At 38.5% G+C, this 26,290-nt stretch overlaps 1 protein-coding gene and 1 long non-coding RNA gene across 11 annotated transcripts; one reads left to right on the forward strand and one right to left on the reverse strand.

The window, feature by feature from the left end:
* The first annotated feature begins 2,025 nt into the window (after window positions 1-2,025).
* On the forward strand, window positions 2,026-26,041 carry LOC111263832 (spondin-1). Of its 10 annotated transcripts, none has more exons than XM_086969813.1 (25): window positions 2,026-2,291; window positions 3,765-4,198; window positions 8,093-8,229; window positions 8,589-8,707; window positions 10,732-10,865; window positions 11,249-11,499; window positions 11,747-11,898; window positions 12,334-12,452; window positions 12,644-12,782; window positions 14,876-15,009; window positions 15,231-15,313; window positions 17,897-17,976; window positions 18,305-18,375; window positions 18,665-18,776; window positions 18,906-18,974; window positions 19,352-19,437; window positions 19,518-19,621; window positions 20,001-20,077; window positions 22,699-22,816; window positions 23,181-23,311; window positions 23,976-24,028; window positions 24,226-24,317; window positions 25,181-25,274; window positions 25,606-25,680; window positions 25,883-26,041. In XM_086969813.1, exons 2-25 carry the CDS (start codon window positions 4,032-4,034, stop codon window positions 25,887-25,889), a joined length of 2,604 nt encoding a protein of 867 aa, XP_086825939.1. In that variant the 5' UTR covers window positions 2,026-2,291; window positions 3,765-4,031; the 3' UTR covers window positions 25,890-26,041. The 10 variants fall into 10 exon arrangements, with proteins under 10 accessions (XP_086825939.1, XP_086825946.1, XP_086825945.1 ...); XM_086969816.1 differs by lacking the exon at window positions 2,026-2,291 and adding an exon at window positions 2,373-3,654 and having other exon boundaries at window positions 23,217-23,311; XM_086969814.1 differs by lacking the exon at window positions 2,026-2,291 and adding an exon at window positions 2,376-3,654 and having other exon boundaries at window positions 23,193-23,311.
* Window positions 15,808-18,724, reverse strand: LOC147753033 (uncharacterized). Its single transcript, XR_015312467.1, has 2 exons — window positions 18,647-18,724; window positions 15,808-17,325 (listed from the first exon to the last, which is right to left on the reverse strand). It is a non-coding gene; the product is annotated as an uncharacterized LOC147753033 (long non-coding RNA).
* Window positions 26,042-26,290: the final 249 nt, after the last annotated feature.

Consider the following 26,290-nt stretch of genomic DNA (forward strand, 5'->3'; position numbering starts at 1 on the left):
ACTTTTTCGATGCGAAGGAACGTCAAACGAGTTCTTAGTATGGTGCTAACTGTGTTACCAGCGAAACATATTGATAAAGAAAAAGCTTAAGGAGCACAGGTCTTCAAATATTGCGTATAAGAGCCAATAGTTTGGCTCTAACCTCTACTGTGTCTATGCGGAAACGCACTTCCACGGTCGTGATCAATACTCCAATGCTACTTTATACTATGGATTTATTTCTGGCATTTTATTCACATCTGCGATGCACGTCGGCGTGCAGGTAATCTTCAAACAGCCTTGTCAGCAATGAGTCTGATCTACGAGTCACAGTTATTATTAACAGTACGATTTGAGATTATCACAGATGTACGCCATTTCAGCAATTTCGTTGGCGACTATAGAACTGTTGTCCAAATTCTAATGATCTCCTATTTATGTTAGATGATTTAACCAGTATTTAGATTTTTTGGTAAATATGGAGAGCTCGACGTATAACAAATGACTAGGTGGCCGCGAGCAAGCCTCAAATGTGCCGAGCCAAGTAGAGGTGTCAGTGTATTTTGTACATATATACATACTGTTTAGATTTTTCTCGTCGTATGAAACAGTTAATTTTAAGTCCTGTGAAACATATATTTACTTTATCCATTTTACTTAAACTCATACATAATCATACTGTAAAAATCAGGAGTATAAAATATAGACGTCGACTCGTTCTAATCAGCAGTTTATTGGATTTCTTTTCGACGATTTTCTTTTTATAATCTTAACACTGAAGATGAGACGAATTGTTTTTTAAGGCACGGAGCATGCACATGTTAAGACAATGGAGCATCATTTGGTTTTAAACATTTTCGATTTGGTGCACGCTGTCTGCTCAGTTGTGATCCAGAAAGAGAAATGATTGAATAGCACCAATGCTAAACGGTACCGTTAACTCATTTTAAGAAATTGCTAGTCTTTAAACAGATTTAAATGTATCACAGAGTAGCGTGCCAGGTTAATAGTTTTTCTATGAGAGCTTTAATAACAAAACAATATACAAACAAATTAACTGTTCAGAAGTTAGTGCACGCATAGAGCTCACAAACTGATATTTTAAGATGTCAAGTTCAAGCCGAACTTCTATGATTCGGCGCCAAGTGTCACTTAACGATACATCATGGCGCGCAACCCAAATGTATCAGTGCTCAATAGCTACAAGTTATTGGCAAGTGGTGTTTAAGTATGGAAAGCTTGAACCTCCCATTACCACAATCGTATCTGCTGATGCATCTTTAATGATTTGCGGACTGTGGGACTGTGGTATTGACTTATAGCAATAACGCCGGCTTACGAACTCGTCGTGCCATAATGCCTGTCTGCCATATGGCCAACTCATCTTTTCTACGGTATCCGATCATCAGCAGGAATCTGTGCCGTATATAAAACGTGGTTTTTTGGGCTGGCCAAACGTCCCAGCATTCTGTGTGTATTTATCGAGCGATGGGTTCGTCAACGATGAACCGGATGCTCTACTTGGTCACTCGAGTCAGCGGATAGGTATTGGTCAGAGCGATAAAAACGATCCGCCAACATTGCCAATCATACTGCTTCTACAACTGCTACGACTGGTGAGCGCTACCTGAACGCACCGCCCGCTAACAATAACTAGCACTGTCAGCGAATGTTGAGCGCTGGCGACGGCCGACAGCCTGATCACGTCTGGCTTCTCTGTTGACGCCGGTCAATGGAAAGGGTAAATACGATACGAAGGCTGCATTGGGTGTCCAAAATAGTATTGTACGAGCGACGCAACTGCTGTTCCCTCTGGAGTTCGCCATCCTCGGCGGTTTGTTATCTCTTCTCTGTAGATCTCGTGCGGCGCCCTCACCTTAAGCATTTTGATTCTTTTTCTTTGAGGTGCTGTTCTATCGCCTACTGTACGATGCCCCGCTGTGTAATCGCCTGTTGAGTTTTCGAGCGACGATCGTCAGTCACTGCCTCGACGTAGTTCAGCTCCCCACGTTTTGCCTTCTACTCTTTCCAGCAGCCTTTGCTGTGAAGGAGCACAAGAAACCAGCTGCCACGCCGAGTACCTGACCGCCTGGTGCAGCCTCTGCGGCGATGGAAACGACAGGGAAAGCCGCCGCTTCCGTGCGCCACGATATGGAAAAAACAGCAGCTGCGAGTAACGCAACGAATACGTGCAGCTCCTGCCTGCCTTCGGTGTAGCTTTTTCTACTTTTTAGGGACTGTAGATTGCCTACTCGTCCCATTTCCACAACACACGACAGCGGGAGGAACGCGTTCTCAACGAAACGGAACATGTACGTCCTGCAAAATTACCCGTGTTTTGCATTTTACTCTATACACTACTGTTAGTTCATTCTTAAAATGCGCATCGAACTATCTCGTCGACGGCTCCCCCCACTTCGCGAAGCATGGATACATTCCTGTCAGTAACAGCAGAGTGGAAATTGCAGTTGATGTCGTAGTCATACTACGACACGGTTGATTAATTGGCTTGATTAGCAGCGAACGGCCACGGATGATAGGCGCAGAGCTGTACCACGCGGAGATTATCTTACAGCTTCTCGGTCGTACGGCTACCATCATAAGCGTGTATGAGAGAATAGCCACCGAATAAGTATTGCTAAGTCTTGGCAAAGAGCGGCTTCACGCTCCGCTAAGATGACTGTTGTCGTCTCCGTTTAAAGGACACCTAGAATACACTCGTATTTGAGTCGCGTAATGTTACCCTCTTCGCGGCGAGTTATGAAAAAAAACCCACCACAAAAATGCGTCGTTTAGTTTAAGCGGACGACAGGTGACGCTTTATATGCCTTGAGTCCGCACGAACACTAGAAAGGTAGTTTTTAGCCGGCCACTATTGGCAGCAAAAGGTGTGGTGGACCTTTTTGACCTTTAAAGACGGTCAAGGCCCCTTGTCGTTATCATATGACGTCATAGCGTCGACAGCGTGCAGAACCAATATTTAGTGCGCGCATTCAAGGAGCGCTTTCAACTGAAAATGTCCATCTTGTTCCGCGGGTCCTTTCGCATAATCAATACTCCGTTTCTGCGTTAGGGGTTACAAGGATTGTACTTTCATAAAAAGCTCCCACATCTGCATATATTGGCAACCAGGAGATTGTTTTAGGAACAAAACAAATCTGCTATCATACAACAGGGTACAGTGTAATTGGATGATTTTGTAGTAGAATTCTAGAATAGTGACGATTGAAATGGTAGAAGAATAGCTGTGGTGCGGACGACAACGACAACGACGACGACAACGACAACGACGACGATGACGACGACGACGATGACGACGACGACGATGACGATGACGACGACGACGATGACGACGACGACGACGACGACAACAACATCAACAACAACAACAACAACGACAACAACAACAACAACAAGCTAATGAACATACATAACCTGATTGTGTTTGGCTTCAACAGAGAATAATATTACCATTCCCCAGTACTGTAAAGTGATGCTCTTCTTCTTTCTAGTCGGTTTCGGTACGCCCAACTCTGCTACTTCTGTATGAATAGCCTTTTTGCTCATTTGAAGCGATGTAGTGCACTGTACCCTGTTTAGGTGAATGTGAGTGTTTGTTTATCGCAGTGTTTCTTTGGACGTTTGTCCCATTCTACCCAGAGGAATAGTCATTAGGCAAGTGGCACAGCCTTCATCACAATTAATATATTATACTAAATTCTCGATTTGCGATGTCTATCAATTGGCGTAGTCATTTTACCGGTGTAGCTTTTTGTTTCAAACAGGGGATCGTCCTGACGAGCTGAGGCAGTTGAAGCACTGATACCCAATGCGCCACAGTCAACGAACGGTGTGACTTACCAATACTTCAGCTTGGCATTTCTGGCATGAATTTGTTGCGTGTTTCAAAAAAGAACTTGTTCTATTACAAATGTGATCTTATGTTAATAAACAACAGTGTTTCTCCCAGGAATACGTACATGCAATTATGCTCAAACGGAGATAGCTTTACTGCCAATTGAAGTAAAGCCTCGCATATTGGTGTGATCAAGATGGTGTGTATTAGTCGTGTAACACTTCTCCTGGAAGTGTTCTCGGGAGTGCGTAGAAAGCTTCCAGTGCACGAGCTTATTTTTCTCGTGCTTATGGCACTGTGTTTCATCGACAAAGCCGCTGCCCAACTTCTACAGCTTCACATCACCGATTTACCTTCGAGAACGTAAGTTACCACGCACGTTATAAGAGCTATATTCTAGTAAAGGCCTATTGTGAAAAGTCGAAAAAACTCATCCATTTTAGGCTGAACGGCCTGTTAGGCTTCCTTTTTCTAACTTTTTCAGACTTTTCCGTACCTGGGTTTCCGAGACTTTTTGTTGTAATACATCCTATAAAATGTCACTCTTCCATGCTCAAATAATCCAGCTATCTTTTTTCTTTCTGTAAAAAGCAGAAGTGCCTAACAGTTGCGTAAGCATGCGTATCTAACTTAAGTACAAAATTAATTCGTTATAGTTTTTTTCATGAAAAAAATTACAATAAGTTAAAAAAAATCGATATTTTTCATTAATTTCTATGTATGAACTATTTACGCATTGATTACGCTGATCTGTTACAAAGCTTAGCAGTGACATTTAAGGTATAACGGGCTGATGGATTAATCCGAGCCCACTTAAAATAGAAGGACCGCACGAGGAACCAGTCAGTGGGTCTTTACATGTCACCCGAGGTCTCAACGAGACAATTCACAAGACGTGTATCCGACAGCTGTTCAGTCGAAGAAGACCCTAGATTTTCCGGTGACTATTACGCTTATTGCGTGATAGTGTATATTATAGGTTCAACGAGGCAGCCACATGTAGATATCTCCTAGCCTATTTAGATTCGACTCAATAATTAACCGTCATTACAACTTAATATTTGCAGTACACACAATATATCACTGTGTTCTGCAAGTATAAATGATTATTAAGGAACGATTTTCTATGAAGAAACAGGTATTTACGAATTGAACTATTTTTGAAGAGGCGAAATAGAGCCGGAAACAATCAATGATCAAGCCTTCGTCACGCACAAATGTCGATTGTGGTTTGACAAACATTCACGAAATGTCATGTCATGACCATCAAAGTCATCATCGGCATCATGAAGCCGACTACCATTTGTGTACACACAACATAATTCAGCATTAGCGCAAATTTTTGATGTAAACCGATAAAAAAGGTGGTACCAGTGTTTTCAATGCTAAAAGAAAGTGAGGTGCGATTTATCCTCGATGCTTGTCGTGACTTTCACTGTGGTCTGCAAAGCTTAGTTTTCAAGTGTGGCTCCAGAGCCACATTTATTACTCATTGTGTTAGAAGCAATGTTACATTTATTCAAATAATTTTATGTACTTGCGTTCGGTAAGGTTTGAAAGCCTCGATTCGTCCGTCGAATTGTGTTGTTAAACCGTCATCAGAGTTTCGTCGCAGACACACGCAGAAAAAGTAGTATAAGGCACTTTTTATCTCCTGAAACGTATAGTTTAAATCATAGCGAGTCATTTTTCAGCAAAGATGTTATATATAACATGACTAAGTAACCTCGATGTGCTGTCCAGTTTGACAATGTGATCTTCATGAATTATACGTGTTGTATGAGAAATATAACGAAATTTCGTAGTCTCAAAACTTAACTCCTAAATATTTCATAATGTCTTAAATGTTTAATAATTAAATATTTATTGGTGATACCCAATGTAAGGCTGAGTTAAAAATTAATTTTGGTTTATATCTTACGCTCATTATAATACCATGTTTTCTACTAGAGTTGGATTAGCAAAAAGACGATATCTATACTCTGTGGTTTGTTTCTTTGATGATGTCTTCTAGACTAGATGTTGTTGAAATAAAAATGCTTACTTACTGAAATTTTACAAAATCACTCAATTATTAAAATACTGGGGAGCAATGTAACTGTTAGTTAGATTTTTTAAATCAATTTTTGACATCTCAAAATATTCGTAGAGCATTTTGTTTCTGGTTTTTTTTTTATATATATGGTATTTATATGCTCTAGTACTCCCGTATAGTATCCTAGTGTCTATAACAATGTGTTTGCGCTAGTTGAATTCTGCATACGCCTCCGGATCAAAAACACAGACGTGTCTGTCCGATGATATCATTGCACTGACCTGCTAAAAAAACAGCTATCTGTATATAAACTTCCGAATTGAGAATATGCAATAAAAGTTTTTTATCACAAAAAAACGTTACATCAACTTTTTCTATTCGAACTTCAAAAATTTTCGAAACTCTGGGTCTAACTACGCTCTGTTTTTCTGCGTACTTTGAGAGAAATATTTAGCGAAGTTTTTATAATTATAAATTTTTATAAGCTCGACAATGCTAACTTTTCGACCAAATATCCTATCCAATATATATATATATATATATATATGTGTGTGTGTGGATATATATATATATATATATATATATGCACAAAAAAAGGTACGCTGTTATACGGGATGGGGCAATTTTGCACCTTGTACGATAAATTCAAATCCACTTTGATTTTAGGAAATTAATATAGTAACCTAAAACGAATTATCAATTCTCGCAACAAAAATTCTCACATCCATAAAGCGAAAACTGAAAAAGATTTTTAAGTAGTCAGAGAATTGGATATGGTAATTGCCATATATGATATATAATACTGTTAATGACGATATTGGATTTTATTCGTTTGAGCTTACGAACAGACACCACGAGTTGCTTAGAGTCTCTGTGTAAAAAATATATTAAAAAAATATTATATATATAAGTTATACATATTGTAAGCCGAATGCGTGACGTACAGTTTGTTATACATCATACCGAAGGAGAACTTCTGAAGTAAATATTATATTGAATTTAAAATATAGTACTACTAACTTTTCCATTTCGCCCTTGATTCTATACCGATTTTAGATTGACCTTTAGCATGAAAACAGGTGGCCGAAATTTTACTCTACAAACTAATTACTATCTGTACCCTTATTCCGACAAATTTCAAAAAAAGGTCTGTTAATCCATATAATAAGAAGTTTTAACCGCGTTGTAAACGTCGCCCATGACATAACCTCGACAGAGTTAATGTCAGCCAACGAAGCAGGTGACTGATCTCTACAACAGATCGTGCTCTTTTTAAAAATGAATAATAATTGTATTAATGACCTAAAATGTTATACGACCCACATTTTCGCGTCTAAATGGACAATAAAAGAACCAACAGAAAGAGAATATCATCTGCGTAGCTGAGGCCATTATGTTGCCGTTAATTTGTCCCATTAAACATTTCCAGAGAAGACAGCTGTAACGGCCAATTTATAGAAGAGTATGACAACTGGAACGTGCAATATACGGAGTGCTCCAGAAAGATTCATCTATAGGAAGCTAATTAGGATTTAACACTGCCGAAAATCATTACCGTTTTTCTTATTGAGCTCGCTAAAAATACATTAAAAGAGTAGTTGCGTATTTGTTGACTGAAAGATTCGATATATTTTTGGTTAAGAAGTTTAGTCAAGATTTTACAATATTGTATGCATATCTACGGTTTAAAAAATAAACATATATTAAGAGCTTATTTTTGCTGCCAGTATTTCACAGGCTTGCGTACTGCACATTATGGAATAGCCTGACAATAATTTGACGTAGTAAACAAATATAGATGTTGCTTGAGCTGCAATCTTATTTTCTAATTGTGTGTCGATTGTTTCTATATTGTGCGCTTAATCTTGCCCAAGTACAAGTCTACTCCTGCTTCCAGCATTATAAATCGGCAGTACATACCAAGCAACATAGTATTAAGGACTTAAAATCTAATCAACGTATAGGTTGATTGTTGCGTATTGCACGATCCAAGAGCTCTTTTATTTTTCTGCAGAATCGATTGTTGTCACTCAATTAAAGAAAATATTCACTGGCAGTCGCCTTATAAGATACGCATCCGAGTATAGGTATTAGTATAGTACTATTCGGGATGAAAGCAAGTGTATACAGGAAAACGAAGACACGTTAGAGTAGAATAAGTGCTCCTCTTTATTTCAAAAAAGGTAGTAGCGCGTCTAACGCGAAGCGGATTGATATTACAGTGCGCGTTACGCTCCTACAGCAATATGCTCCCGGAAGCCCCAGGGAGTGTCTTCAAGCAAACTAGATGGTACCAACGGATTCTTTATTGAGATCGAGAATTTTCCCCAGAAGTATGTGCCAGGCCAAACCTACGAAGGTATGACTGAAGCACTTCACGAATTTTAAAATTTTTAAGTTTCTTTTTTTCTGTAAGATATTAACATTTTTATATACGGCGCCCTAAGCAATGCTCAGAATACACAAAAACCACGTATCATTCTTGGAACTTGTCGCGTTCCCACATTCAATTTCGCCCCCCTATTCCATTCATTCTAATTCAAGCCTCTATCACAGATGGTCTGCCTCTACCTTTCGACTTGGTAATCTATAGTATAGAAACTAATTGTACTACTATACGCCTTTATAACTGTAATGAGCATATGCACGGCTTCCAAGGATACGAAACAGTATATTTTTTGTGATGACTTTAAGTAAGATCGTTTCCTGTTATTTTAGTGTCCATCCTAGGAAGACCATTACCGGGTGCGTCGGCCCATCAAAAATTCGTCGACTTTACATTAACGGTTGAATCCTCGGATTATAATCGTTTAAATCCAGACGTCGGAGTATTCAAGGTGCGTAGCCGTAAGAAAACAATCGGCTATTTACCGGTGAAACAGTGAATTAATGTTTGAGTAATTTTTTCGGGAGTTGATTGATATAATTGTTTTAGATCCAATACTTTAATGAAAGTGACGATATTATTGCCCTTGGCAAGACAGGCTAAATCGAAGTTAATTTGCCCAAGCATCTGTACGGTGCCTACTGGAAACAGATTTCGTATTACAGATTCAGTTAGCGTTCGTTTGCTACTTACTTGATTATTTCATGTCGTTCAATTACCTGGAATAGATAGGCAACTCTATTTTTTATATTTTAGTATATGCTACTTGCAAAGGACCCCGCCTGTTTCAACAAAGCTTTCCTTTGCCAGCGACACGTTGACCGTTGAAGAAACATATGTTTTACGTAATCACCATGTTCTGGTTTTTTCAAAACAAGGTAACTTTTTCTGCTATAGATTTAGTGTTCGCGTGTTTTTTCTTCCTGGCCGACCTTCAGGGCTACGAAGCTTACATTACAATAATTATTGTAAAAAAAAAGCCTACGTGAAGTTCTTGTTTACTGTGTTTAAACGCCACTATTAAATAACAGCTCAAAAATATAAATGTACTTTTCTGATGGAAGGAGCTGGCATTATCCACTTGTATGAGCAGCTGTTTCTGTTTTGTTTCACTAATAGATTTACCCATAGTCTAAAACATTGGTGCTACAAAACTAAAACCGACGTCTTTAGTGAACTTTAACGAAACTTTAATGAACACTCATTAAATGTAAAAGAATTGAATTATCTCAAATCGAGAAATTCTGTGGCCAACCAGCTTAATCTAGCGTAGAATATTCTTGGACACTTACGCCATCACTTAGACTTGTGGTAAGACAAAGCGTTAGATTGACACCGTCGCAAAGAGACTAGCTGTGTTACGAAGTCGGTGCGTGAGATATTTAGACCCAATGGTAGATGAAACCGACGAGACAGGCAGCCCATTGGGGGTAAACACGGACCACAAATCTACCCATTTCATTTCACGTACACCGACATCATTGATTACTCCTGTATATATGTTAGCGTAGCATATTATGCTATGAAACCTTTTAAGTTTCAAGTTGGTAGGGATCTAATCTACTTCAAGAAAGTACTTGTATTAGACTAATTTTAAACGGCAAAGGAAGTGCTCACAATAGCTGCCTACAGTAATGTGTTGTTCACTGAGATTACATAGTATTTAAATATACGTGTATAGCATTTGAAGGTGACACTGTTTTAGTAAAACTTCATTTTACCTCAGCCCTGTCACGTATGATATTAGGAAACCCATCCTTTGGACTTCGTCTAGCTTTTCGGGTTTTCAAATGTGGAAAGACCAAACTAATAGCCTTTCAGTCCAGGTTCGATTGTGTGAGCAGCCAAAACATTTTAAAAGTGCTCCTCTGATAATCTTGATAATTAGCACCTAACTGCAATAACAGATGCCCAGGGAATTCTTTGTCCATCCATAAATAAAGCTGTAATTTGAGAAAAGTGGACCGTCTTCATTGACTTTAATGGAATCTCTTACTTTCCATGAAGTAAATATATAGCATATCACCAGAAGGGATTTATTTTAACGGAGTAAACTCGAAGCAGATAAATGCCAACGTGGTTAGCCATGACACGATCATCTTAAAAAAGGACGTGCTAATCTGCCGTCAAGAATTCCGGAAATACAACAAAGACAACTCAGAGCAAAAAAAATGTAGAAAACATCCATTCAAATCCATCTTTTACTATGAATATATACAATAATGAATTTGTCATAAGTAGGTAATGCCTAAGAGTGCTTATTCCTATTAGGTATGTAGTTTGCAGTGGTATAGATAAGCTTCACAGCTTGTATCAGTAAGGACCTGCAACAAACTCAAATTGCTTAGCAAAACAATTTAGCACAATGTGCCTACAAAGTTCGATGCAACAACAAACCTTTCAATAAAACTATAACTGTGTGAATAAAAAGTCGCTCGTAGCAGGTACTGACGAGAATTCAATGTCATCCTTCAGCTTTCAAGCGACCAGCTGACAAGGTTCTCCGAAGATTGTCCGTATTCAGTAACCGCAACGTCGACTGTTCAGAAGTCACGTGCCTCCGTCCGCTGGACAGCTCCGCCATCTGGATCGGGCTGCGTCGTCTTCAAGTGAGTCCGTCCACTACCTATGTAAAGAAACATGTCTGTAGTATTTTTTTTATTACACCCGTCTATGTTACATCTTGAAGCAACTATAGGTTAATTATACGACAAAGGTTGGTCTGAGATTATGGCTCGAATTTTTCCAATATTTTTCGCATTATTAAAAAATTATCAGTTTACGAATTCTTGAAAAAAAGTTCCATTCAGTCGATTATCATTTAACTTGCCTCCAAACAGAATAATACTCCACTTGCTTGTTTTGTATAGACGACCTTTTATACGGATACTTAGTTTTCGTAGTAGTAATAATGTTAATAGAACTACAACTTATTGGGACATTGCGTCACCTATGCACCGAAAGCTATTAGTAACACATGGTTCTATCGCAGAATAGAGAAAGCCGTAAAAAAAAATGGCAATTTAAATCGAACTGGATCACTTAGGGCTTCGGTAGTTGAAGAAGGCGAACGTTGGTATGCGGATGATGGAGAGCTCACCCGAGAGCTCTGTCAGGATTTCGAAAACACCGACGATCAAGGTGAAACACTGGAACAATGCTGTGCCTGCGAAGAAGCAAAATACGAGGTTGCCTTCGAGGGTCTTTGGTCGCGATACACACATCCTAAATCTTACCCTGAAAGTAAGTTTGCGGAGTAATCTATGAACGCCAATTCATTCATAAATTTTCGATTCGAAAAACCTCCATTGACACCCTTATTCACAAATTTTACGGAGTCGGATTAAGCAAGAGTTACTTGCTGCCGAATATATATGAGTTTACACAAAAACTAAATTACATTAGTAGGAGTCTCAAGTTCATCTTTAAGGACAGATGTTGATTTCGAGTTTTATTGCATAAATTCATTTGACGTTCAATTGATTTTCAGATGAATGGGATGTGCGCTTTTCGAATATTACGGGAGCATCGCATGCTGCCTCGTATCGTATCTGGGAGTACGGAGGCTTTGCGACCGAGGGCGTTCGACATCTTGCGGAAACGGGACTTACAAAAGCACTAGAGACCGAGCTTAAGCTTCAGGCAAGTAATAAAATGCCAACCTAAATTCACCAAATACAAAAACAAAGCCAAGTGGATAATCTACTGAGTTCTCAACGAGCCGCTGATTCCGGTTAAGAAAGTTGTCTAGTTTTTAAAGAGACGAATACTTTGATTTAAGTAGAATGTATTAGATTGTCTAATATTTGTTGGAAATTTCTACCTGTGGAAGCTCTTTAAATTGATGTCTTATAGAACAGATACAATCCGGCTGCGCACCTGATGATCTAAGTTTGTGCCGCTGTTTAGATAACGATATAGTTCTAAAGAACTTCAAGTAGACAGCTAACTTGTTCGAAACACAATTCATATAAAAGACCTAAATAATAATGAAAAAGAGCGCACCTGTATTGGTAGTGACAAAAAGATTACAAACTACCAGCAACAGTTAGTATCATAGTTAGTATTTCCTTACAGTCTGGAAACATTCGTACGGTAATCAAGGCACAAGGATTAAGATACCCGAATCTCAAGAAGAAGACCTTTGCGGTGTTTCGGGTGGACCGGAAGAATCACGTGGTCTCATTGCTCTCAAGGTATGCATTTAGCTTAAATAGCATGAAATGAACCATAGCTTGGGCAATTGTACCATTGAAAATAGAGCTTTCGCAAACAATTTACATTGAGATTTTTCTTTTCAAGGTGCGCCACTATCATGGGTAAACGCTCCTTAACACCGTGGAACTTAGTTCCAAATATTACTGTGATTGATTTATTTCATTTTCAGAATGAACCCTTCGCCCGATTGGATGGTTGGGGTTTCCTCACTTGAACTTTGCCTAGCCAACTGCACATGGGTTGCTGAAAAAATCATCAATCTTTACCCGTGGGATGCTGGCACTCGCGAAGGGCATACTTACTACCCGGTAGATAGCAATTATTACCAGACGTGTTATTGAGTTTAATAAGAGTTATTCATTTTTTTGTCAGGCAGATGACAAAAATTAGTAAACCTCAAATTTTCATATAAACATTTTCCTAAATAGTCTAAGAGGGAGGAAAAAATGTGTTTTTGAGATGTGTAAGTTAACAGCTTTCTAAGCGAAATCATACATAGTCTTTAATAACAGGATGATTTAAGCACTTAGTACCGTCCATGCGTAGTTTAACATAGATCCAAATTCATAGAACATTACGTGTACTTCATCGAATTTATCTCCGAAAGCGTGAGGCGTCCGCTGAAACGAAAAGTGGGCGGTAAGTCCTAATGTCGCACTAGACCCTCGATGAACAATAGTACCCTATCGAGGAAGCAAACTAACTGATTTGGTGCCGTGCGGTGGGGTTCGATAACAAACTTGAGATAGGCATGTACCTTTGAGCCAATTTAATTGCTTTAAATTAGCGAGAAATGTGTTTTGCCATATGATCTCTCTTTACTTTTGGGGTTAATTTGAGGTAGAATTTATAGGCCAAAGAGCGATGGAAATGAAGCGAAGATGGACATTTTTTCGTGCTGATGTCGTTATTGTTGCCTTCTTCTATATCTCTTTGTAACGTGTGACGGGAAATGTCCACAGTTGAGTAAAAGTAGGAAAAATTGTTTAAATACGCGATTAGCATTGCCAGTGTTTAGTGTTTGAACGTTCCTGCAATGCTGGTGCCGTTTCTGATCTGTTTGGATACAATATTATATTATCTCTATTCGTGAAAAGGGGCCAAAACGAGCTTTTGAACTATCGACCTGTCCCGCGGTGTTCTGTTTTCTACAACGCTCCAGCTTAAAAAATATGGTTGCTTACAACCATGGATTTGCGGAGTATGGGTTCACTTCGAACCTGTTTGCTTTTCTTAACTCAATTGCTTTGTATGTTACAAAACTGCGTCACGCATCAGGATAATTGCGATTTTTTTACATAATATTTTAATTAAAAGAAGGCTTTCAACAGAATCGACCGTAAGCCATTATGAGATAAAATCTAATTTTTAAGTATATATGACAAGGGGATCAACTGGTGTCGATCATGCTCTCTTCAATGCTTATATCCTGCTAAATATGCTCAGTGTTTCATTCCCTGCTCCATCTGAGGTTCCTCAGGCAAAGTGTTTCATGCAACGTGCTGTATGCGACGTTCGGTTAGACATAATGCGTAACCTGCCTTTCGACATTACTTATTTAGAATGTGCCAACTTCATGAAGCCGACTACTGAAAAATTGCTAATTCTATGAATGTTTTTATATGCACGTTTGTCTTTGTGGCCGCCAAAAAGCATGTACATACAATTGAGAATGTTCTTTTGATTTTCCATGACTTTTACGATTAATATACTCTATCGAGCGTAACTGTATTCAACTCAGTTCAGACACACTTCTCATTATAGAGCAAAACCTACGATTCCTTCTTTAACTAAAGCGTGTTTAATATCTTATCTGTTTTAAAGAGCCGTCTTTGTACACACCGAATATATAAATGAAGAACTATAAAGATGGTATATACTAATTAATTTTTCTTTTGATAATTCTAGACATCGAATGATTTGTTCTAGTGCGTTACCTTTTACCTAGATGATGCTGTTCTGTCCTTATATTTCCTGATGTTAAGAGAAGTGCTTACTTACGTCTGTCTATATTTATACTTATGTTCTTTTGATTTTTTCGATCTGGTGCCAGTAAAAAATTCAAAAGGTAAACAAAAATCAGAAAGTATCTATTTTAAATCTTTAAGTGTTTTAAGCAGTATACTATTTCTGTCCACTGGTACAAATTTGCACAGAGAGTGATGTATGAAACTCGAATGGAATAATAGCTAGTATCTTCATCTGTAAAGTGAATTATTAGATACTCGAATTTACGACAGATGTTTATTGCCTGTTTTGGCACTCATTATTAAGTGTTCCTGCACAACCCAAGGATCCGAGAGATAACAGCTGCTTACGTTTCCTAAGCTTTGTTTCCTAGGAACCGTATACGCATCTAACATAAGTACATTTTTTTGCTTACAAATATGAACGGCCGCAGGAAACAGTGGAACAATCAGAACCTCCTCAGCGTATACGTAAAATCACCTCATCATATCCACCGGACCCAGAAGCACCATTTTACGATGAAACCGGTACACCCATGAAGCCAGTTGCTAGGTTGACCATTTCAAGGTACACACAACAACCAACCTAACTACATTATCATTAATAGTATTTTATGATCTGAATTACCAAACGTGATTCTTCTTCCTAACTATATGTAAAGACCACTAGTGCTATATTTGTTACGTTGAATAATAGAACTAGAACAAAATTCCAGAAGTGCTTTTTTCACTACCCAATATTAATGAAGGTATATTACGTGTTTATATAAATCTGTGTAACGCTTACAGGCAGCGTTTGTACGAGAAGGTTTGCGGCGCTGATGAGGAACGAATGGCGGGAACAGTGGATCAACCAATCGATGATATGAGAGGTACGACAAAAAGCTTGTCTTCCATGTCCCGTTCAGATCGTTTCGAACACAACTTAATACCAAAGCTAGTCCTTATGGTCATGGATCAGTTTATTCGAAGGATCACATTGAATAGCGGCAGAATTCTCATGTTGTTTACTGACTGTCTCGCACCAACAAGAAACGGTGATCGAACAGTAAGAAGTTTCGCACATATTTTACCTCTAACGAAAAGCAAACTGGAGTTTTCATCATTCAGTTCGATCTTTTTAACATCCCTGCGGGGTGCTGCTTGCCTTCGTAAAGTATTCACGTGAAAAATTTGTCTTTTTGTCGCGTTACCGTAAAACGCTCTATCGACGGACTACGTAAATCAGATTAGAAGTCGGTTCAGTTACATTAGACTGAATGTTTTTAAGTAAATGTTATGTCGTTTTAGGTAGAAGTATTATTTTTATTACATTATAGGCATAATTAATAATGCACCGTCAAAAAGAAACTGAAAAGTCACCCCATACCAATCTAAGTACTAAACCATATCGAAATTTGGCCCGATTTATTGTGCAAATGACTCTATTATATCTAACTAGGTCAGCAGCGGAAATTCACGTTGGATTCTGTCCATTTAAAAAACGATCTTTGTAATCCCGAATTGTTCAATCACAAGCGTCGTGACACTTCTTTCAATAGACAACGTTCATCTTGACGCCGGGTGAACTGCTCCCATTGAACAGACATGAATTGCCAATGCCTTGAGTGGTCGCTATCATTCAAAATTTGCTGCTTGAGGAACACGGCCCGCAAGATTACCGTTGAAGAATCACACAGATGTCAAGACTTTGTCAAGGAGTCGAGTTAATTAGGCCCATACAGTTTTATGTGGAGCAATCTTGATCTCATAATTTTTGCCGATTCGACAAAATTCAATTAAGATATTCGACTGTTATTGCAATTATTGAAAGAGCTGTACCTTTTCCAGATTGAAGTAAAAATCAAAATGCAAGATTCGCGACAAATTTTTGTAAAAATGGAGTACTCTTGCGCCACGGGGCCGAATCAGAGCGGTCGGCTCTTGTCTTAAACTACTTGAACAACCTCGATAGATTTCTTGGCTCAAGAAGAGCGCTCCGAGATGCGCGCCAAAACCAATCTCTCTTTATAGTAGCTTATTGTTACGGTCTCTGTTACACACTCTGTACGGCCGAAATTAAGGCTCTCGTCGCCTGCCCTAGGCCGTTCATGATTTGGATTATGATTTGCTCTACATAAGGTACGCGAAACGAGCGAGCTAACTTTTCCGCTTCTCATTTCAAGAGCACACAGAAATTCGACGAGAAGGCCCACGTCAGCCAATAAAAAGGTAACCGGTTACCCTTGGCGGAAGCGTTTTATTTTTAAATTTTATGGCACATAAGGCATTGGCGAAATAGGGTTTCGTTCGAGTACCGCCCATGGGTAATTTCGAAACGGTTCCTGAGCGTAGGCGAAACCATGGATACGCCGAAGTGCGCGTCGATAGACGGGATGGCGTGTGACTCTCTGTATGGTTTGTTATAATTTTCATCGATCTTGGGATTAGCCGCTGCTCTTGTTCCCGTGGGAAGATCTGCGATGTCTTACGTTTGTGGAATGCGATGCCGTTGTTTTAGCGATAAAGAACGCTGTATCATTGCAAAGCAGTTATGGATAAATTTCGTCTGGTTGCTCAGAGCATGCATCAATAATACGCTCTAGTGGTCCCCAATGTAATAATATACGGAGTCAATTTTTTACCACTTATCGTCGGACCGAAAGTCAACGCCGCAGCGCGCAATATCATGCGACTTCTAATGCGATACAAATAGCAAGCTTCTCCTTTGAACGTTGCGAAGGAGACATGCAAATGTTGAGTCGTTCCTGAGAACTTTGGGAGGTGCTGCTACATCCTTGAAAATATACTTCATTTGTTGGAATATCGCTATATTTTGACTGATAGCAACGTACAACTGGCAAGTCGCATACTAGCCGTACTAAGCCGAACCCGGTAGTATCATCTGTAATAACAAAAATGAAATGACTATCTCTGACCTTTACAGGGTATAGATGTTGAACCGCAGACTGTTCATAGGTATTACATTATTAGTTATTGTATGATTATCAGCATTAGTGATACGCATCAAATGCTTGCAACTCGTCCAAGTGCACGATTTCGACATTAATAATCGCCTCAAAGCTTTTACCCTTCTTCAACCGTACAGATAAAATCCAATTAAATCAAAATTCAAGTTGATACTTATTAAATTAAAAAAAAAAGAATTTAAAAAAATACCCAAAATTAGTTAAACGATTCCATGATGATTGGTATTGAAAGAAACCAATACCACATATCGTAGCAAATACCTGTTGTTATTAAAAGTCACTTGATAGTAACATGAAAAAGACAAACAACCGGCGATACCGCTATCTCCTTCCGCTATGTCCATCATAATGCTGAATGTTATTTGGACTCAAGTCCTGGTTGGAAACAGTATCTGTTATGCTATAATTCGTCTGTCCCAAAGAAGAGTGCCCACTTAAAAGTCATTCTTAGTTACCTATCATGTGTCTGTCGGGCGTTGCTTTCAGATGAATGTGCATCACACGAATGGACAGCATTTGGGCCGTGCAATCAAAATTGCGTGCGGGTTCGATCACGGGCCTATCAAGTAGGAGTAGCCCGTTTCTAGCGTGTCTACGTCTATTTCTATATTATATGCCGCGGTAGCTGGGTCATTTAAAAGACAGTACGCGGGAAATTCAAGAAGTCCTTAGTCCTAGCCTGTTATGCGCATATATATGTCTTCTGTCAAAAACATAAATTTGGGCTAGACTGTCAAGTCCTTTAAGAGAGAAGAAATTGACTTTTAGAAACGAATAAACATATAACCTCTTTGTAGATGTAGAACGGGTGCGTAAACATAGTTTTTCAGTTACTGAAGTCTACTTATACAAACAAAATTCAGTTACTTTTTTGTTCTTTTATTTGAACTTAAGTTCCTCGAAAAAGCTCAAGCAGCACAGTGTCGAAGCACCCTCGTTCATACAATACCCTGTGAAGAATGTGGGTGAGTGTTGGTATTTCATTGCCCTTACCTATTTGCGCTCGTAGTCAAATAATTTTGCTGGCAATTTCAATAAAATGAATTCTATATAAACAGAAAACATCGCTTCTGTACGCGGTCGTCTAAAAACTATCCAAAAATTAAAGAATCGATTTTATTTAGTGCAAACACTATATCAGGTGCTATTTTTGCCGGTGATATATTTACTCAAAAATTGAGCATATTGGCTCTGGAAAATTTTTGTTCTGTGTACATATAAGTTCAATCTTCTTACCTTCAAATGTTCCTTCAGGACCTTTAATTGTGAAACAACACCCTGGTCTTCGTGGGAAGATTGCCCCGTTACTTGCGGTCGTGGCTGGAGAACTAGACACAGAAGATTCAAAAATAAAATGGCCAACAAGGTAGATTACAGATATTGACTTAGATGGACTGCAACGCAGGGACTAGTGAGAATGATGTTTCACTAGGTCAAGAGTAATCACTGAACATAAAGCCACGCAATAAGGCACCGTTGATATTTACCGTTTCAGGTTTGCTCTCAAGAGTTAATGCAGAAAATTCCATGCGAAGGAACATTACCGGAGTGCACTGATGATGTGGTAAGGCCATTGGGTTCATTCTTCTTAGATGACAGCTTCCTTCGACACAAGCGTTTCGTACAACCAGTTTACTTCAATAGTGACGCTTTGATCTATACAACGCGAATATGTCTATGCAATAAGTTGCTTGGGTAGTATGAGTTCAAAGCTAAACTGGACTATTTAATTGAGCTCAAGGTTGAATATATAGTTGTGGATGGATAGTTAACTTTCGAAAGAAAAACACACAGTTAGAATGTGTATGTTTATTAAAAGCGAAAGTAACGCACTTTGCAAACACATCGTTATTTTGTGCTTTGATGGAGTCACGCGGGAGGCTTTATTCAAAAATGGCAAAAAAAAAAAACTTTTCGTAAGGATGCGATCTGATTTTGCAGATACCTTCAGAATGTGCCGTTACTGAGTGGACCGAATGGTCTCCGTGCACGGAAAGTTGTGGGGAAGGCATCACCCAACGCACAAGGTACTATAACAACTTGATAATTGTACTTGTTTTGGAAATTGAGAACAATGATCGCATAACGAATGAGCATTTTGCCATAGGTTATATCGTGACGAGCGGATTGCCACCCTGAATCAATGCGGCGTGGAACTTTTACAAGAAAAAGCTTGCTTCGGTGACGAGTGTGGCAGTCTCGAACCATACGGTGAGTACTACGATTATTGTCGACTTCAAATGATCAGGACGCAAGAGGAACGAACAACTGTTCTGTACTAGCTGTGTCAGTAACGAATGCTTCTGAATGCCGCATTTTGCTAGTAGAACACTCGTATCAATTTTGTGCTGTAATAGGCTTCGGCAAAATGATATATTTAATCGTTTTGCTAAATAGAAACGTTGAACAGCATAAAAAAGAGAGGGGGTATCTTTAAGAGCACGTCAGACCAGGAGAATCTATCTAATGTGGCAGGTTATTATCGAATAGTTACTCGCCTTTTTATAGATAGTAATAAGGTAAATAGAAATTTGAATCTATACTACTATTAAATGAATAACCCAAAGCTATCCCCGTCCACGTTCCTCAGAGAGATGTCGACTTCCAAAGGACGAAGGTCGTGCCTGTCGTGGTCAGTTCCAAAGATACTATTATAACCCTGATCAGGTAAGCCAATGACGAGTATATATTCTTTACAATACAATTATGAATTCAAGTCTGCATGTTGATTATGATTCGAACTTATCATTTCAATATAATCACTGCTACCAGCTGCAGACAGCTCTTTACTGCACGTAAGAGTTAAGAATTGTGGCATTTTACTAGGCCAGATGCAATCGATTTTTCGTATAGGAAAGCACGAGTGATCTTAAAATTAAGGAAAATGTTACCGATGTAATGCGTAACACTGACGTCCCTGTAGCAGTTATAGGAACAACTAGGCATTACTAAGCAATCCTTTGCAAGCAAAGTTTGCTTAGCCCAAAACAGAATAAAAAATTTTCCGTATTTTCACCTTGAAATTGGTTTTAATTGTTCACAATCTGACTTGTTTGAGAAGAAGGTGCGTTCGCAACTCGATGGTGTACTTTGGCCGTTAAGGGAAACACATGCAGGTGATACCTGAACCTTTAAAATCCTACCATCTAGATGCTGCAGTGCATCTCTCTAATAGCGGTGGACTGTACAACGAGCTGCTTGAAATTACATGGAGCAATGCAGATTGATAATGTTATCTGGCATATAGCCCTGATAAGAATCAACTGGGAACAATTGTTGGCATACACCGACACTATCGCTCCAATCTGTCATGACGCAGCACTGCCGAATGTTAATAGGTACCGCTCCTTACAGAGGGTAAAGGTGATCGCTGAGCAAGTTTCTCGTTCCATAGCAACATCTCGCAGTAACTACTAGTCAAAAAGATAAACTCATAAAATCGTAGAGAAAACTTACACTTTCCAAAAAAACACTTATTCAGGCAAGAGCTATTGTACACTCCAATAACTATCTACGGCTTTTGAATACGCGGCATCGAAGCTAAAAAAAATCACGAGAATCGTGCTCCATTTAACAAGCAGCTGATCTCACGCCAGTCAATGGTAAAATCCAGGAAAAGCCGGTTTTTTGTGTCTGAATTTTGTGAAAATTTCGACCAAACAGGAGTACATCTCACCACGTCAAGATTTTTAATTATATATATACACAATTATAAATATCTTTAAAAACTATCGCTTATGTTATATTTAGATTAGTCGAGTGTACGAGCCTGTATGTGCTCGTATATATATACAACAAGTATAATGTAAACTAATAATACTCAGATTTCAGCCAGAATTCAGAAGTGTTTTATGTCATACAGAGATATTAAATTATTATCTTTTATAACATTGTATAGTTCTGGTTAAATGGTACGACAAGTAATGTCTGTGTTGAATCCTTTATGAGAATACGTAGTATTGTGGAATGCCGAAATAGCTCGACACCACAGGGACTGCCCGGTTATCTCTCCAATAGCGGTCACAAGCCCTCAATCGCTTCAAACAACTGTCTTCAAACAAAACAGTTGCCGCATTTCGCGTACATTTAATATATTTTATGTACAACAATTGGCATCGTCAGGCCTTTCCGCTTTCGTATTGGTTATGTCAGAGCGCATGTCCATTAGCCATCTAAGCAATACCTAAAAATGGGAAAAGTTTAAGATCATTTATTTCGAAGATCTTAACACATCATATGCACAGAAGAGGACGATTCAAAGTATTTTCGCCGAAAATAATTTTCGGCTTATTTGGTGAAAGGTTTTTAATAGCAGGGTCGACTGTTCATTTTCTAGACGACATATGTAATTATTGGAGTTCTGGAAGGTAACATTTTTCGCAATGAGTTTTTCATGTTATTCATTAGAGTTCACCAAAAAATGATGAATGCAGCTGGCTTTAAGCTGCCCATGCTTATATATAAAAGCTGATGAACGTGCGACCTTGCAATTTCAAATCTTTGTCTTTCAGATGCTTTCAACACCTTGTCAAGTTGTCAGAAGACATGAGACTTGTTTTATCAACTCATAAGTGCGGTACCCTTTATCGATGCAGTTTAAATTTTTATCTGTTAAAAGCAAAATGGTTGGTTAGCTCTAAGGTCGCTAAGTGTCTAGACATCCCGTTCTTAGTGCTTGTTACATTTAGTGAGCAAAGAAAACCCGTGGTGCACAAATGTTACCCCTGTATGCAGTTGGCATAAGTAGTCTAAGATCTTTATTTGCCCACATGAAACTGTGTGAAGCTCATGTTGTGGTCCTGCTTCTTTATGCATTCGTAGTCCTAGAACCACTTAGGCCCGGGAATCTGAAGAAAAGAGATTTATTTTTATAACTGAGCACAAATCTTATGTTGATCACTCAAGTTTCAGCTAGCCTCTGTAAGTGGTAGACCTGAGCGCCGATTTTAAACAGCTATGAAGAATCATAAAAAAAACAAAGGCTTTTCTGTACAAACAATCGAAAATAATTTATACTTTGCCCTAAAGCTGTTTTGAATTGTGAAAAGATTAATTAATGTTGTGAAATAACATATAATATGACATTTGCGCATGAACGTAAGCCCTTCTACAAAATAGAATACAATCTACATGGTAATAATACTAATGATAGCAGTGAGCTCGTGCTCTTTATTCTTTAATAATTCGTCGCCTTCGTGCGTAACTTCTTTTGATGTCCTATCATTAAACAAAAATAATTACAGAGATACACTTATAGGCTGTTTTTCTATCAACATTGTGGTTTTCAGCGAAAATGTGTACATTTTGTGTACACTGGCTGCCATGGCAATGCTAACAATTTCAAAACTTACGAAGAATGTCGGGATGAGTGCGAGATACCTCTAACCGGAGACTCCGGCGACTATGGTGAGTAGTTTCGGGATTTCTCACTACTTCAAATGCGTTTCAATCACAGTATAAATACTATCGCCTATACAGAAAACCGCACCTGCCTGATGCGATACGCTAAACCAGAACAAGCAATTATCATATCTTTATTATAGGCCGCAACGTATCGCTCAATACGGCGGGTACGTTAATTCTAATATAATGACTAACTTTATAACAACTCCAAAGTGGATCCTAGATAACCGCGTATGGCGTTCAGAACGTTTTTATATTTTCTATGTGGTTCTATAAAACTAAACCGCAGTCATGTTAATAACATAAAAAGCCATGATGGCAAAAATGAAGCTCAGGTAAATTGAGTGGACAAATTTCATCGGCGAAGAAACGTCGATAGTTTCAGGCGGCCCCACGTTTCCAGGTGAGAGCGACCCCATACAGAAAGATTCATCCCATAGTGGTCCTGGAGGACACCGAACTGGTGGAGCAGGATCTATTGATTGCGTTGTTAGCAAGGTAATCATTTAGTTCATTTAAATTTAAAAAGTTTATTTCATCATTCATCTTATAGCTGCATCCGATACTGAGCTACGGGTGCACTAATAAATTTACTGCAGGCAGCTGCTGATTTTTCAGTGGATCATCACACAAAAATTCATTTATCAATCAAGAGTTTATGTATCCGTATGCTACACGGTCTTAACAACGCCATGGACAACTACGATAATACTGCTGCATAGCACAAACTGCGCAGTAACCACGTGTCTCCTATCACAGGAGGTTAATTAGGAAACATAAAAGTCCATTAACCATTCTGTCCATACGTGATTATAAATATCGCCAATTCAGTTTTTTTTTTTATACACGACATGGACTGCTTTTTATGTAATCCTGTTTCTTACCTTATCATGTTATATATATATCTATATAATAGGACCATAAAATCTTTACCTCTCTATACCCAGCTATGCGTACAATTACATAAGTACTTCGTACTAAAATGACTTTGACCGCAAAACGAGCTCATTTTGCGGAGTTAAGATAAAATATTGAAAAATGTGTCTCTAATATAGGTATGTGTATATACATATTTTGCTTGTTTGATATATAAGAATTATATTGAAAAGAAAAAGTATATAACAGCTTAGAAGAATGAATTAAGCAATTATAATAATTTCAGTGGACACCGTGGAGCCAGTGTTCACAGACCTGTGGAACTAGTCGCAAAGAACGGTAACAGCATTTTAATAATTCTAAATTATTTATTTTCACTAATGTATTTTACCTTAGCTTTAATAGTTCCTACAGTCCTGAAAGAACTTGAAATCATATTAGAAGTACTTCGCCTCGCCTTACTCATATTCTTAGTTTAATATTCTATTTCGTGATAATAATAATTATCTCTTCTTTATTGAATCCTGAAATTTCAGTTACCGACGAATAATCACGCCAGCCCAAAACGGTGGAAGACCGTGTCCTGAGAAACTGATACAACGTCGACGATGCGACACGCCACCTTGTCGTAAGTACCACTGCATCCTATAAACTTTGCTAGTTTGTGGCCTACGGCACAAGAAAGATAGATAAAAAAAAAATGTTGTACGACTTTAGCAGAAAGAATATTAGGGGAGAACGGTAAAGTAACCGACCGGTGATGAGAATTCGTCGTATTCAGCTGTGTTTTCACATCAGCATAAACATCTAGATGCCATCATTAGGCAACACAGTTGGATAGAAAAAAAAAGATTAAACCAATTGTGCAATTGCAATATAAATATTTTCGGTTTAGTTATTTTAAATAGTAAGTAAATCGGCAAATCATGTATTTATTGCAATATCATTCGAATCTCCCAAGGATTGAACTCTCTATTCAACACAGCTCAGCCTTCATTTTTACTTGGGTGAGTTGTTACAAGCACAGACGGTGACATTGAAGTAACTTTTACTTTTAGAATTATTTAGGAATAAGACACCAAATGATTTTAATGAGATCTGTCTGATCAAGATGAAGTTGTCTCGTACTCAAATGAGTAGCGGTTCGTGTTTTGGTCTTTACTTACTACTAAAGCATTATTTTGACTAATCAATTAACGTCTTATAGCTACCGAAATATCAAAAAACGTTTAACTCCTCTCGCCACCTAAAGTAGTATTAATTTGAATGATATTAAGAATCATTCCGGCCGTGAACTACGTACGCCGTTATATCGTACTGAGGATTCTGAGCAAATTTTGCTTTCCTGCGTAATATATTTTTGTTTGCAAAAAACTCAACATATGTTCCCTTTTTATTATATAGTATTTGAATAACGTAATGCCTCCACATGCGTATGCTTATGGAGACTTGTTAATAGCAAAGTATGTACTTGTGTAACTTATTCAACAGCAATAGATTGCCAATTGAGCCAGTGGACTCGCTGGGGCCCATGTTCAAAAACCTGCGGTAGCGGTTTTCGCGAACGCACTCGTTCTATTAAGAGGTTAGTGCACTCCGATTGTGTCGATATTGCTTAATTTAAGAATAAGATTTTTTCGCGGCTTCTCCAATTGCAAATCCTATTCTATGTATATTTTGCACCTTCAGTTCAAATGAAGTTCCATTCGAATATCCCGCTACCATCAAGGATGCCAAGTAGATCTGCTGTATACAGTGGTTTTGGACTCGTCATTCGATTGATTTTAGCGTGCATCTCAGTTATCATGTGACTGTAGCTTGGTACAATAACTGCCCAGAGTCTCAAGCGAAAATTATAGTAACGTCCATTTGCATTTACTTCACTCTACCCGTGTCACGGATTATCATCACATCAGAAATCCGCGCCATGGAGGTGCTCAATGCGCTCCCACTTATGAAAGGACATACTGCGAGGGACTTTCACCCTGCAGGTAAGAACTTCCTAATGATCATAAAAAACACGTCCACAACAAAACATTCGTGCAATGATATAACCATGGATATTCATGAAATGCTCGAATCTAAAAATTGCCGTAACGAAGATGCTGTATAGTTTATTCCCTAATCTTTTCTAACATATATAAAGAGCAGATTATTAATATGGTTATTCCTCTTTTTCTATTAACATTGCAGACATTAATAAATGTAATGATCATGGTGATGATGTAACGCGGCAGTGTTGAGGCTTTGGTGTAAAACATTTATCACCACTTTTCTGTATACCTACGATTTTGAAAACTATGTTGATAATAATATTAATAATGATATTTTAATAAAAAAAACGCATCTCAAGTAAGTGTTCTTCCTAAGTCTAAACTGCCTACATGCCTTCGTTTCACAAGCCTAGAGAATAATGATGAATCACAAACGGACTAGAAAATGCGCAGTCGTGTAACTCCGACTCCCCTCAGAACGTGAGTGCACGTTTGGATTCTAACAATGGTAATTAATGGACTATAACAACAAAGCGAGGCCGTCAATGGTTTCCGGATTATCTGTTCAGAGGCGAACCGCACATACATTGATTAGATGTGCATTCTG

The sequence above is a fragment of the Varroa jacobsoni genome, unplaced genomic scaffold (genome assembly GCF_002532875.2).
Source record: "Varroa jacobsoni isolate VJ856 unplaced genomic scaffold, vjacob_1.0 scaffold_793, whole genome shotgun sequence".
Taxonomy (NCBI): Eukaryota; Metazoa; Arthropoda; class Arachnida; order Mesostigmata; family Varroidae; genus Varroa; species Varroa jacobsoni.

Bases quoted from the DNA above. Each gene is read 5' to 3' on its own strand.
- LOC111263832 (XM_086969813.1), top strand. From the start codon at position 4,032: ATGGTGTGTATTAGTCGTGTAACACTTCTCCTGGAAGTGTTCTCGGGA. The intron at 12,783-14,875 runs GTAGATAGCAAT...GAACGGCCGCAG, and splicing joins AAGGGCATACTTACTACCCG to GAAACAGTGGAACAATCAGA. The intron at 15,010-15,230 runs GTACACACAACA...TAACGCTTACAG, and splicing joins GCTAGGTTGACCATTTCAAG to GCAGCGTTTGTACGAGAAGG.